The sequence below is a fragment of the Brassica rapa genome, chromosome A09, assembly GCF_000309985.2.
Source record: "Brassica rapa cultivar Chiifu-401-42 chromosome A09, CAAS_Brap_v3.01, whole genome shotgun sequence".
NCBI classification, from domain to species: Eukaryota; Viridiplantae; Streptophyta; class Magnoliopsida; order Brassicales; family Brassicaceae; genus Brassica; species Brassica rapa.
In genome coordinates this window covers 18,071,226-18,085,954 of record NC_024803.2, presented here as the reverse complement: position 1 = coordinate 18,085,954, position 14,729 = coordinate 18,071,226, and the positions used below count along the sequence as shown (strand labels likewise).

Sequence of the window (14,729 nt, the reverse complement as noted above, 5' to 3'; positions counted from 1 at the left end):
AAAATTCTTAAATATTTAAATATCTAATGTGAATAATAAATTAAACTTCAAATTAAAAATAAACCAACAGTAAAAGATCATTGTAATAAATTGTCAATAGTAGAAATAAACTAACACCAAATCACATCAACTAATTTTAGTTCTCTCTACTCTTGTTCACTTCATTTTCTTCAAGTGGCATAGTGAAGTTTTCATCAAAATCTAAAAATCACATATATATAAAACTGAAAACGGAAAGCCTAACTTTTTTTTGTCAAACTTCTTAATTGGAAACTTAGAATATAAAACATAATCTAAAAACTAAGAAAATGACGTAAAAGTTATTTATTGGTTTAACCAGTGGTTCAACCGGTATCGGGTTCCGGGTTTTAGTGGATTTTTTTGGGTTTTTGTAGGTTTCTAAATATTGGATTTTTTTATTTTTTTCTAGATCACCGGGTTTAGCGGTTCAACCGCGGGTCTGGGTCGGGTTTCAAAACACTGGCCCTAACTATATAACCATCAGTAATCAAAATAGTTACTTTAAGATATTTGGTGAAATAAATAATTATATATGTACATACTTATACGGAAAGACATGTAGACTTTTTTTCTTGGGATTTGGCCTGTTGAATCTCTTGTTCTAGGTGGGTGAGTGTGATCGTACATGACTCGAGTCAAGTTGATGAACTTAACACGTAAATAATTTACCAAAGTAAATCAAGTCAATTTACTGACAACTTTTATGGGCTAAAATCATCGACATACTCTGTTCTGACAAATAGAAACCAAAATACATGAGGGTTAATTCGTGGACGATCAAGTTTACATACAGAGAAAATATCTTACCATTAGATAAACAACTAACAACTCAAGAGTCGAGAGAACAGAGAACTGTAACCACACCATCTTGAGTGTGAAGAGAGTTAAGTTACTGATGGAGATGGAATCATTCCTGTCTTCCTTGCATAAGAAAATAACTGGTCCGTCTTCACCGTTCGCCTTCAGCTTATACTTCTTCCCGATCGTGTGATGAGTCAGTCATTCACCGCTATCATCATTACCGTCTCCTACCGTACACTCGTTGTAGACTCTAAACTCTGAGTCAATCAGAAACAACTCTCATGTAGCCACTGAATTACAAAAAAGATCATTGCACAAATCTGAGCAACAAAGGATTTAGCTCCGGATGCTCCTAGAGACAGGAGCGTGTTCACCCGATGATCCACAAATGTAGAAAACCTTCAGTTTTTGTTATCTACACGTTCTTCCAAATACCATGTTAGAGCTTTTTATTCCATTTTTCAATCTCAATTTTAGGCACGACAATATTTAGCTAGGCCACCTTTATTGTCTTTGCGGCTTTGCCACCACCAGCTTGGCCTCTTCCTCAACCACCTCTAACAACACCTCCATGTTGGTTTTGGCTGCAATAATCAGTGGCTTGTTTAAGTCCTTCTGAGTGCAATCATCAAAAGGATCACTTCGCAAACTCAACTATTCTCTTGTGAATGGAAAAAAACAAACAAATATCAAGACTTACCCCCAATAGAAACAGCTAGGGAGATCAGAGATGGATGAACTTGATGCGCCGATACAAATGATGAACCACAATCACTATCTCATATGGGTTCTGAAGCTTCTTAAAAGCTTCACCTAACATCTCATTCTCCATACTTTTCGGGAAGGACCAGAAAACTCAATATACGTTTTTCTTGCTTATGAGTATCTACTTAACTAATAAAGATAGAGAGACATGCACTTCAAAGAAGAAATAAAACGTATTACCTTTTCTTATATTCTCGGCTGATATAAGCCATGTAAGCACACAGCTGAGTAGTTGCGAGCACGATTCAGTAACCGAGCAACATCATCTAACTTAACTCCATGCACTATAGACTGCATACACTGTGATGATAAGGAGTGGATATTTAACTCTTAGAAAAACACAGCGATAAACAAAGGAAGCGCTTTTACCTTTTATCCTTTCTTTGACTTCTCCATGTCTTTTTTCTATCTTCCTCCTCCTTTTTTTTATGGTCTCTTCGGTTTTACACCATCATTTTTGTGCTTCTTCTAAGCCTACTAAAAGACAAAAAGGAAGCAATTTTGTAAGTTAAAATGTATGATACCAAAAAACAAAAACTTTCGCAGGAGGAAAAGGAATAGATGAAGCGTTTCAGTTTAAGAGAACCAAGAAAAATTAGGATTGTCATTAATTTATTTTTACCTTTAGATGCATAGTTTTTCACTCGTTTTAGCTTTATTCAGTGATAATGGAGTAATCTTAATTTTAAAAATCCGGGCATATAATTATCTTAGTCAACGTACACCTAGAGGACTAAGAGTCTAAGAAGCTAGAACTCACAGGAATAAACTCGAGAACTTTAGAAATGGTGGGCGTAGCAGCTTTCTCTTATACAAAAAGAAAAAACGTGGATACGCCAAGAACCTTATGGTAGAACATCCACTGTAGAATCTGATCCAATCCAGCTGATGTGCTAGTCGTGATACATATCTGTAAATTGCCCAAATCATAAAGTTACCAACTTTACAAATCCCAGAGACAGATCTGATCAAATCAATTCAAATCATCAATCTCTTTGATTACAATACTTGAGGTACACATAGCAATGCCCGAATCATAAAGGCGAGAACTTTACAAAACCCCCAAAGACAGATCTGATCAAATCAACAATCTCTTGGCAAAGAACCCATTCTCGAAACACTTGAAAGCAGAGGACTTTACATTACCTTAGGCTTTTGATTGGAATCAACACCGAAGTTCCAATCACGGTAGTAAGGAAAAGAAGGGGAAGAGCTTCGAGCTAGGTTCGAGCAATCAACCCATGCCATTGGAGGATGAAGATGAGGCAGGCGAGGAATCGATTGATTGGAGCTGGGATATAATTGAAGTTGGAAGAAGGGTTCAGAAGGGAATACAAAAGGGAAACAATAACTTTTTGGAAGAAAGGTCGTCGATTGAAGAAAATAGGATGTGTCATCTGATGTGTCAATTACTTATGTTTTAATTGGATGATTTTTTATGCTGAGGTGGATAGGCTCAATGGAGCTCATATATCCCTTTTAATATAGTATAGATATGAAGATTTTCTCTCTCAACATTCATTTATTGTAAAAACAAATATGAAGTTTTCACATAAAAAATGTTTAGTTATGTATATGTAAAATAGTTGTAGAAAACAAAATCTGCACGGTCGATTTTAGTTAATGGAGGAAAGACAAGTTTCTTGAGTTTCCATGAAGACCTGGATTCTCTGCGTAAACACACAAATACGAAAAAAATAGAGATAACAAATTATCGTAAAAGTTTCTCATAGGCGTTTTATAAATTAAGATGAATAGAGTTTACAGAGTTTCACCGAAAAACAAGATGATCGGAGATCCGTTATCAATGGAGAACAAAAGAGCAAGCAGTAAAACATTCTAATTATGAAACTTGCTAGTTTAACCACCTAAATCCTAAGTTCTCCTAGAACTAACAAAAATTTCCTAAGGTCTAATTTTTTCGGCCCCCACACTCCTTGCCATAGCTCTCCTTATATATGTCTCCAAGGTCGGTGCACCCTTGCCTTTTCTGTCCTTGATTTGAATTTATCTCTTTGCGGAAGTTTTTCTTAACCTCTCGATCTACATGCTTATCGTAGAAACTTTATATTTATCTTTTTATTATATAGACCGTCGCTGTAGTTTGGACTCATTCTCGTTTAAAATCGTAAATGGGCTTCGGGCGCGTTTTAGATCTTCTTGGACCTTTTTTCGACTTCAGTGTTTTTACTACTTCTTTCAGAGAAATCACCTTCGGTACGATGTTGGTTCTATGGGATGATAAAAATCAGTCGTATTGTCGAGATAGTGATGGTGTTCAGTTAAGGAAAAGTGACTGCTGACTACATGAAGTAGTGGCCATCACATGGCTAACCATGCAAACTAAATAAATGTATACTTATCTACATGAAGTATATATTATGCATGACAACATATCTCAACGTTATGATGTTATGTAGTTAACAACACAGAGTTTAATTTCATTCATCCAAAAAATGATGTGTATGTCGGAGACCGTTTAAATCTCTCGTTTCATCAATTGAAATGTTACGTACCTGACAGTAATTTACCTAAATTAGATTTTGAACCGTTTTAAAAGCGTAAATATATTTTTTAACAAAATCTAATTTACAAAATCAATATGTTCTATAAAATTTGGTAAGTAGTGTTTTAACATTTTTATTTAGTGTATTTGAAAACAATATAATTATATTATTTTTATTTTTATTAATTATGAAAATTATATAAGATATTATTTAATTTAGTTTTTTAATTCTTTAAATCTGTTTTGGTATGAACTTTTAATAAAATTTCTGTAATTCGTTTGATTAACTGTGTGATATATACTTATTTGATAAAAAAATGATCATTATAAAACTTCTTTGATGTCAATTTATTGACTCTAATATTTAATTTTTTTAATATGAAACTATTAAGTTAATGAATTATTTTATATATTTTTCATAAACAAAAGTTTCATTCATTTAAACTTAATAAGACTTTCACATTAGATTCTTATTCTTTGATTATTTTATTCTTAAAGTATATATATGCAAGATTATGTTTAGTTTAAATTGACAGAAAATAAACCGACAGAAAATAAGTTTCATATCAAAGAAGTATATACACACAATTAATCAAACGAATTACAATTTTTCTATTAAAAGTTCATAACAAAAATATTAATATAATTAAAAAAAAAACAGATTAATAAATATAAAAACAATACAATTATATAGTTTTAAAATACACTAAAATAAAAATGTTAAAACACAAAATTAAAAATGTTAAAACATTGCTTATCAAAAGTTCATAACAAAACAGATTAATATAAAAAATATACAATTATATAGTTTTTAAATACACTAAAATAAAAATGTTAAAACACTACTTATAAAAATATATTAAAAATATTGATTTTGTAAATTAGATTTTGTTAAAAATATTCTTACGCTTTTAAAATGTGGGTCAAAATCTAATTGTAATTAAATTATAGTCGGGTCGATCATATTTTAATTGTTGAAACAAGATATTTAAACGATCTCTAACATCCACATCAGTTTTAATTTGGATAAATGAAATTAAACTCGGGATGTTAACTACATAACATCATAAAGTTGAGGGATATTGTCATGCATAACATATAATTCGTGTGACTAGGTATACATTAGTTTAGTTTGCATGGTTAACCATGTGATGGCCAATACTACATGTGGCCAACAATCATTTTTTCTTAAGTTAACCGTTATCATTTTATACGATTAATTTGAAAATTTTACGAGAAAGCAAGTGTTTGCTATTTTATCGTAAAGTTTTAACAGTAATTCCAATCGAAACGAAACAAGAGACAATTTGGTCAAGGTTCAAAGAAGAGACCTATGAGAGCGAGACGAGAGCAGGTGCATGATGTCGCCTGCTAGTGAACCGGTCGCATGCTGGTGACCTGGACGTCACAAGCCTCGGTCGCACGCTGGCGACCTGGATATCACAAGCCTCGGTCGCCCGCTGGCGACCCAGAGCGAACTGTCCTCAGTCGCCTGCTGGCGGCCCAGAGCAAGACGAGCCGGTCGCCCGCTAGCGGTCTGGATAGTACAGGCCTCGATCGCCTGCTGGCGACCCAGAGGGAGTTGCCCCCCGTCGCCCGCTGGCGTCCCGGATCGAGCAGGCCTCGATCGCCTGCTGGCCACCCGGAGGGAGAGATCGCGGTCGCCTGCTGGCGATCCAGAGATGGAGCGATCCGGTTGTTTCGTAATTTTCTACTTATGATTTTTCCAAAGTTATTTTGAGAAAGTTTCTTAAGAGTAGCAAACTTGAACTTTGATTTTGAGATTACCGTTTTTTACCTCAACAATATAGTTGTGTTATCCCCTAGATATTAAAGGAGAAACACTTTTCTTACGTAAAAGGTTTATTGACAAGGTTTATTGCAAGACACTTACCTTAGATGTCATGCAGATAACGTTTCTCACCAAAATTATGACTTTAATGCAATAAAATACATTGCTTTTAAAGAATTCATTGGATACATTTTTCTGGACGAACATTTTTCACGTAAATCATTGCGTACACTTTTCTTAGATGCAAATCATTTTTATTTGGTTGAATATTGTTATGGTTTTTATATACAGCATAAAAGGTATACGAAACATCTCTATTTTAAGACATTGAATGTTGGAACTATTTTTTGAACATTATGAATAATGTATTCATATGTCAAAAAAGAAGTTTTATTTGAATGAGAAATGGAGGTCTAATGTGTGTGATTTGAGAAACTTATATAAAGTAGCAAATACACACATTGGATATTTGAACTTGGATTTGGGTTTTTTGATTTGTTAGTTGGACTTCATGTTCATTGACTTAATCTTATAAACCAAATATATGTTGATCTTTTATATTGATAAAATATAAAAAAAGAAATCCATTTTAAAGTATATTATTTTGTTTGAATTGGTCAAAACAATAATAATTTTATTTTTTAATTTCTTGGTCAAAATGTAGAATAAATTTACATAATAATGACAAGAATTAAAAACTCCATTAGTGCACCATGGAAGTTTCATTTTTGTGTTGAAAAATGAAACTTGTGCTTCTCATTATATTTCTATATAAAGGCTTGTGAGCCATTTAGAAAACAAAAACACATTCATACAATCAAGAAACATTTCTTCAACTCAGAATAGTTATGCTAGTATTTTTTTATTTTGAGTCTGAGAGTACATCAGAAAAATAGGTTCGATAGATTCTGTTTTTCGGTGATGGTAAACAGAAACAATGCTGCAGTTGTATCTTGGGAATCTGAGCGCCATAAAACCGTCACACTATGAGGCGTTTAAAGATTTAAGGAAAGAGATTAACTATCTCAACTCTGCAATTCTTCTTTATTTTTATATTTTGGTACTGAAATTTTAGTTTATGTTCTTATTATTTTTTACAAATATCAGTTGTCCTATGGTAGTAAAATAAGGTTCCTACACTCTTAAATCTCTTAAATCTTTAAATATTGTTTATGCTTTTGCACTAACAATACTGATATTTGTTAAAAAAAAAATTTTATTTTTAAGAACAGGTTAAAGATGCCGGAATCTGATCTTGTTTATCATAAAAACAGGAATTCGAGAATTCATGGTGATGAAAAAGCAATTGTTATGATCTTTTCAGATCGATCATGCGCAGGGATCTTTTGTAATAATCTTAGCTATTGTTTTTCTGTGAATCTTCTTTATCATCAAGCGTTGATCATTAGTTACAGATTTTCTGGAAAAAAAAAACAATTTGATTTGATTTGATTTGTCTTTTGACGTGTTGAAACCGTCGTGTTGCACTTTCGCTTGATTTTTAAAATTATTTTGAAACAAAAGTGTGACTTGTATGATCTAATTTTGCTTTACTTTTGGTTTAGCCATGCTTATACGACTGATTTTTATCAAAATTCAAGCGTTTGATCTTGCATATATTAGCAAGTGTGGAGCGTTTGTTCTTGTGGCTTTATTTTAAAAAAGCTTTTAATGCATTTACTTTGTGTATTTGTTTTGCATTTAGTTGTGATCAAATTCGTCAGTTTACATGATCAAATAATTTTTTTGTTCAAAATCTGTTTTTCATGCTTAATTATAAATGGATTATTTGTGAAATTATTGTCGTTTTCTATTAAGTACAACACTATTGTATTTTTTTTCATGTCCCAAATACAGTTGTTAACGTTAACCATTCATGAATAAAATGCATTTTATAGTCAATAAGTACAAAATTAGCATGACCACACATAACATACGATCTAACTTATGATATATTTTTGAATTATACATATATTACGCTAGAATCTCAAAAGTTCAATATTCCAGAGAACATTTTTTTCAGTGTAAATGCTCTATTTTTTAAACTGGAGAAAACTATTATTGGATGTTTTGGACATTATTAGTTTCTGCAGATGGGGATGACATCTTAGAATCTCTATTTGCTACTATAATTTTGAAACTCAGCTGCAATACAACAATTATTATGTCGTTCATTTCCAAAACAATAAATATTTTAATTGTAATCAATTCAGATGGTAGAAAAACAACCATTACTTGCATCCTCGCTTTATATCTATTACTAGTGGTATTCCGGCGCTACGCGCCGGGTTTGTATATTTTGTTCCCTAATGATTGGATAATGAGTTTGTGATCCATTTGATAGTGGTAATTAATAGTGTATTACTTTGTTTTATAGTTGCTTAGGTCAAAAATGAATAGTATAAATAGATTTTATAAATTAATGAAATAAAATATAATAAATAGTTGATAGTTGCACTAAAGTAAATATAGTTTAATGATGTTTCAAAATGAAACACATAAATGTAGTTGTTTGTTTTGTGATCATCTTGTTCGAACCAAGACAACAAATTTATTCAAAATGAAACACATAAATATTTTTTGTAATAGTTTTAATTTATAACTAAGCGTTTATTAGGATTGAAGTCCAAATCAAAATTCAGTGAACCCTAAAAACAAACACACCAGAGCTAATTTATACAAAAAATTAATCGTTCATATTTTATATTATCTCAAAATCATTATCTATAGACTTTCTTTGATATTTTTCCATAACTTAAACATAATAAAATGTATTGAAATATGACATAGATTTTATATATATATTTGATGGTAAGGTATTCTAATATACACTTCACTACATAGATTTAAAGTGTTCTTTGATATATATTTGGATTTTTCAGAAATCTTCTTGTAAATTAATTTTGATTGATTAAAACATATTAAGATATGTAAGTTTTGGTTTTATTGGATAAATATTTTATTTGACCGTAGAATATAGAAGTTCAGTTTTCTATTGAAATGGTTAAGCTTAGCTTAGTATTTCCAGATACTATAGCTACATGTGCTATACTTTATAAAAAAGCTACATGTGTTATTCTTCGGTTAACTTATCATATATAAAAACTAATTACATAACAAATTAACATTAAAATTAACAGTTTTTCCTCCATTAAGATTCAATTATCGCTAGGAAAGATTATTTACATTATTTGAATTTCTGACAAAAAAAAATCATTTTCATCCAAAAATTTTGCATTAAAATAATATCGTAAATTGTCTAAGAACTCTATTTAAAATTCTGCTCCGATAAGGGTATTCTAAGAGCTTTTCCATCGTTAGACATCTCAACAATTTAAAGAAGAATTAAAAACAAATATTGAGAGAGAACACATTTTTTTGAACTGAACTATTGTTTATAAAAGTTATAGAAAATTTAATGATTTTGAAAAAAAATTTAAATAAAAACCAGCTTTTATAGGCTTTAGAAAAAATAAGCATCCTTCACTGAACAAAAAAAAAGGAAAAGTGGTTTTGAGTGTTTTTAAAAGGGTTAAAAGACTTTTAAATCAATAAATTGGATAAAAATCAAGACTTTAGGATTTTCTTAAAACCTTTTGAAGCCATATCACCAATTACAACATGCATTTAATGGTGCTTGCAAACATATCTTTACGTTCCGATTTTCCTGTTTATCTCGGTTGTTTATGTATGTGGAGAGGTAAAAGGAAAAGGCAATACGTTCTATAACATAACATAGTGATCCAAGGAAAAACTCTTATCAGGCGCAGAAAGAACAAAGAGCTCAGTTCTTACAGTAAATGCCATCAGAAGCTTCAGAGTGATCTTTAAGTGAAAGGATGTTTGGCTGCAAATTTAAGTGGAAGGAAGACTAAGCATATGAGTTTAGAGCTACACGGGAAAGGGAACATCATAACGTATCCACATCATAAAGAAGGCAGGAAGTAAGTTTAGCTTGTTTACTGCAACTGTTTATTAGCAACCCTAATTATAAACTACCTTATTACTCGCCAAATATGCATATTATGCAAAAGAGTTGTTTTTAGTCGAAGTAATAGGCAACCTCTGTAATGATTTTCAATTCTAACAAAGACAAACCACATAAAGACATAGAAACAATTTTATTTATCTCTGTCCATAAAAGCACAGAGAAGGCAGAAGCACCATCACAACAAAATTATAACCAAAATCAAGAACTTGAGCCACAACCAAGTATCAAGAGAAAGGCATTGAATCATCTTTCCATAAGCATTGAATCCTATTCTTCTATGACAGTAGAATACAAGTGCTGGAGAGAATGAGAAACTACTTGGATGATCCCCTTAACTCGCCAACTCCATGCTTAAACACAACGATCTGCGGGTCATCAGGATGCAAGTCCTTAAGCTCAAAACGAACATCCTCATTGTTAGCATTATGTTCACTCGACAGCTGAATAGCAGAGATCCCACCAGATCCCGTTCTTTCCTAAGATAACCCGTTAATCTCAAAGACTCGTCATGAAAAGAGGACTCTGATATATGATATATTATATATCACACCAACAAAAGAGCAAGTGCCAACAGTTGCCAAACTCGCATTGTACTCCACAGCTTAGAGAATGAGAAGCTAACCCTACTTCTGTAGCATGAAATGCTCTCTGTATCGTCTCTCTTGTCAGAACTCTTTGCGTTTCCGTTGATATCTCTGCATAACCATAAAACTGTTAGGTTGACCAGTCACAAAAACTAAAAAAATAACAAACGAAGACTAACATATGTGTCTGCAAGGAAAATAAAAACGCCTAATCTAAGCATTGATCCTTACCTGGTCGCGGGAACCCTTGTGGGTAATCTTGAATAGCAAGAAGCCCATCACAAAATCTGCACGTAATGTCGCACGGTTCTTCTGTGGCCATATCTTCGGGGCTGAAAGCATTGGAAGGGATGAGACTATCTGTCCACCTGCATGATGGCATTTATAGAGATGTTAGTTAAACATATATAGCAACAAATAGTCATTCACCCAAAAAAAAACTTTAAACCAGATCAATATTGAAAATAATTTGTCAGGATCAGTTTAAAATAAAAGCAAAGAGACAGAGGTTAAGATTATTGGTAAAAGATCAACGCTTTTTGATGGAAGAGAGTAAGATAATTCTAAAAAATCTTGGAATAACAATATGCAAAGAGATTAAATCTGGGAAGAACAGGCTAAAAGATCAACGCTTTTTGATGGAAGTGGGTAAAATAATTCAATTTTTTTTTTTTGAATAACAATATGAACAGAGATTAAATCTGGGAAGAACACTTACAGCCTCATCGATGAGCAGCAACTCAATACTCATCAGCTCCCCTCCTTTGTTGATATTTCTGGCCTCCCAGAACCTCAGTAGGCGGACCTCAGCAGTATTAGAGCATCGGCCGGCTCTCAAATTGGCAAGCAGAGTGTACGAATTCGCCATCTGAATATGTTGCTTCTAGGAGATCGTATGTCTGAGAAAATTGTTTGAGATGTGCTGTGAATGGAAGTGAGGGCCGGTATTTATAGATGGAGGTCGAGGCGGTTACAGGGTGAACGAAGAGGTAGATCGTAATCATAATACATGAGGAGTGGATTAATAAATGGAAAAACTGAGAATAAATGTCATAGAAAAAATCCTTGGGACGTTACTTTCTGTGAAAGAGGTAGGGAAGAAGAAGAACAACGAAGAAGAAGACCTAATGACATTTGGGCCTAAATTAATGACAGAAGCCCAACCTCTTTGGTTGAACAACCGCGCAGACACGCGCGAGGAGGAAGAGAGAGCGTGAGAGCAAGAAGGAAGAGAGAGCGTGAAAAACACGGATACCCTACCGAGACGCCACGTGTCGCGAAAAGCACCCCTCTCCTTGATGTCGTGGAAGCCTGTGGTGAGAGCATAACCCAACTTTATTATTATAGATACCTAGCATGGTCTATAATTTTGTAACTAACTTCCATCAATATTTGGTACACTAACTGTGATATATAAAGAGAAAAATTACTTTTTAAGTAAAAAACAAACAAACTGAAAGTTACAGAGCTATATCTAATACATGCTTAAGCTAAAAATATTATTATTTAAAAATGCAATGTATTTTTCTTTTGATAGTTCCTCGGTCTTCCACTGGCCAAAGTCTTTCCATTTAGTCCAATTCAATCGCCAAGCTATGCACACAGTGTGTTTGTTTGCTATTTCTTGTCTGAATCCAAGGAAACGACAACTGTACCATGATACATTCAGACCTTAAATAGTTGATTTGTTTGACCCTATCAAACAGATATATGCACTGAACATGTGGAGAGACATGCTTGACAACTTATAACGAAGCACAACCACATAGAACACATGCAAAGAAGGATTCATATAACAAACTTTGAACAAATACAAAGAAGATTCCAGATTTGATATGTTGTTAGGAATTTGAAATTTCTTATGTTTTCATGTTTAGAGCTTTGATATCTTCAATAGGTGTCAACTTTCTTTCATTAGGTTCTACTTTGAAAGAAATAAGCACAATTGGACATGTACCTTTTTTATATGTTTGCTAACAAAGTGATTAATTGACCCTGTCCGAGAGCCTATGAACCTCCCTTGTGCCAGATTGAACTGCAGCAATTGCATTTCCTATCTCTTGTCACACTATCTGTCGCTTGTTTCATGTCTGTCCATCTCACTCTTTCCGTCACTTGATCCATCTCAATGCCTCTTGTTCATTGCTCTCCGCCATTGTTCTGTTGCTCTTCCACTACTTTCTCAGTTACTCTCTGCCGCTTTCTTTGTTTCTCTCCGCCGAGTGCTGCGTTGCTCACTGCCGAGTGCTGTGTTACTCTCCGCCGTTTGTCGTTCTCTTCCGCCGCTTGCTCTGTCACACTCCATCTTGCTCTAGTGACATACCACACACGTACGCAATTAAACTGAGTTAAAAACTTCACATTGACAACAATAATACAATATTTGTTTTATTTTAGAAGCTCAAAAGAGAATTGACCAAATGTGAAAAAATACCACTGAAAAACAATTGAAGATCTGAAAAGGGCTTACTGCAATTTTTTTACAAACAATCTTTATAAGTCTCAGTTCTTCATCTTCTTCGGTTTCAGATTTTTCTTCACATTCCTGGCCTCCCAACAAACCCCAATCGAACAGATCAACCAAGAACTTATAAACACACAAACATAAGAAGGCAAAGTAAAAAAAAGAAGACAAAGTTCTGGTTCAAAAAAGAAGAAGAAGACCACAAAGTAAAAAAAAAAAAACTAAGACTTTGGATAATATCAAACTCACATATCAATCTGCCGTGTAACCGTCAGTCAAATTAATTCAATTTTAAATTAAAATTTCAGAAACAGAAAAAAAGAAGATCAGAACCAAAAAAAAAAAAATTGATCTCTCTTCTTGTGAAGAACCATAACACTAAAAATGGAAAAAGCTTATGACTGAAGAGTTTGATTTAAAAAATTCACAAAAATCATCAAAAGCTGACAAAAGACTCATGAAAATCAATAACAGAGAATAAAAACACAAACTGACAATTATAAATTGGATTCATTACGGAAAAGTTGCGATAGAAGTTAAACGCAAAAACAATTCCACTACGAACAAAAAGCAGAGCTGAATTAGTAACCTGAGAATCAAGAAGGAGTATGTCTACTCCCATGAGATCTCCACCACGGCGGATATTCCTGGCCTTCAACGGTGGAAGAGGAGCGGCCATTCTGCAAATCGGAGAGGAAGACTGAGATGATGATTACACACGATTTATAACATGAAGTCAAAGCTGTTGGGATGTCTGGATGAATTGAGGATGAGAGGGGTGATATCTATTTATACGCAAAAATCGCACCGCCTCTGAAGCGTAAGGATCGTATTGAAGACACATCGTGGAGGCACCAATCAATGGGATTAAAGGCAGATCCGTTTCTCTGCTGAAGGTATCAGGAACGTCATTTGAGTTTGGAGAAGACGACCGTCGGACCCTAATTCCTGTCTCCGACCGCTTTCTCGCAATTATACTGAAGCCCAGTAACGAAACTTAAGCCCAACACAGATCTATTAAAATTTAAGTGATACGGCGCGTTTTAGACAAAGCGGACACGTGTCAAGCCCTCAGAAAGCGAGTTTCCAGCTGGATGGCCTAGGAGAGAGGCAGACAATTTTATATATATATAGATGCTAACGTTTTTGATTTCTGTTTCAGATTTTTTGAAACAATTTAATTTAATTATTAAAGACATGTGTGACCAATGAGAAAATAAAAAGAAATTCAAGTTTCAAGTATGGTAATACCATAATTATAAAACAACATTTTGATCTTTAAGAGATCAAGTTGTATGGATGGAAATGGTTGTGAGTCGATGCCCCAAATTAAGTTTGGGAGAGGTCTACCACATATAAATCATTTGCCATAGGAAATAAAATGTTTGTTGATATTAATCAAAAACATTTATATTTCATCAATGCTTAAATGCAATTTGTAAAAAGATTGACCATGCAAAAACAGAGAATTTTCAGACCAATATGACTGAAAATAACAAGTGTATTGTAGTTTATAAAGTCAATATGGTTGAAAATAATCATATAATGGTTTTGATGGCAAAATAATATCTTATAATGATATGTATATTTGCTAAAAAGCAAAATATGTGTTTGGAAAGATCCAAAACATACAAGTTAGATTTATTAATTAACTTGAGAGAACTATGAAAATAGTTGTATGTAAAATGTGAATTTCTAAGAATGAAACACATTTTTCAAGAAAATTGTAATAATTTTTGAAATTGCTTTTAATTCATTTAAATCTAAAGAAGTTGTAGATTAATTTTCTAAACTCTTAAGAGATG

At 33.1% G+C, this 14,729-nt stretch overlaps 1 protein-coding gene across 3 annotated transcripts; it reads right to left on the bottom strand.

Annotated features, from left to right (window-relative positions):
- Positions 1-699: 699 nt before the first annotated feature.
- Positions 700-14,729, bottom strand: LOC103839921. 3 transcript variants are annotated; one of them, XR_004450907.1, is made up of 9 exons: positions 13,733-14,729; positions 13,514-13,604; positions 12,931-13,005; positions 12,418-12,771; positions 11,179-11,771; positions 10,692-10,828; positions 2,348-10,571; positions 1,957-2,064; positions 700-1,878 (listed from the first exon to the last, which is right to left on the bottom strand). XR_004450907.1 is itself a non-coding variant. In XM_033278958.1 (3 exons), exons 1-3 carry the CDS (start codon positions 13,601-13,603, stop codon positions 12,643-12,645), a joined length of 372 nt encoding a protein of 123 aa, XP_033134849.1. In that variant the 5' UTR covers positions 13,604-14,722; the 3' UTR covers positions 11,852-12,642. The 3 variants fall into 3 exon arrangements, 1 of the variants encoding a protein (XP_033134849.1); XR_004450906.1 differs by lacking the exon at positions 11,179-11,771 and having other exon boundaries at positions 12,931-13,047; positions 13,514-14,729; XM_033278958.1 differs by lacking the exons at positions 700-1,878; positions 1,957-2,064; positions 2,348-10,571; positions 10,692-10,828; positions 11,179-11,771 and having other exon boundaries at positions 11,852-12,771; positions 12,895-13,047; positions 13,514-14,722.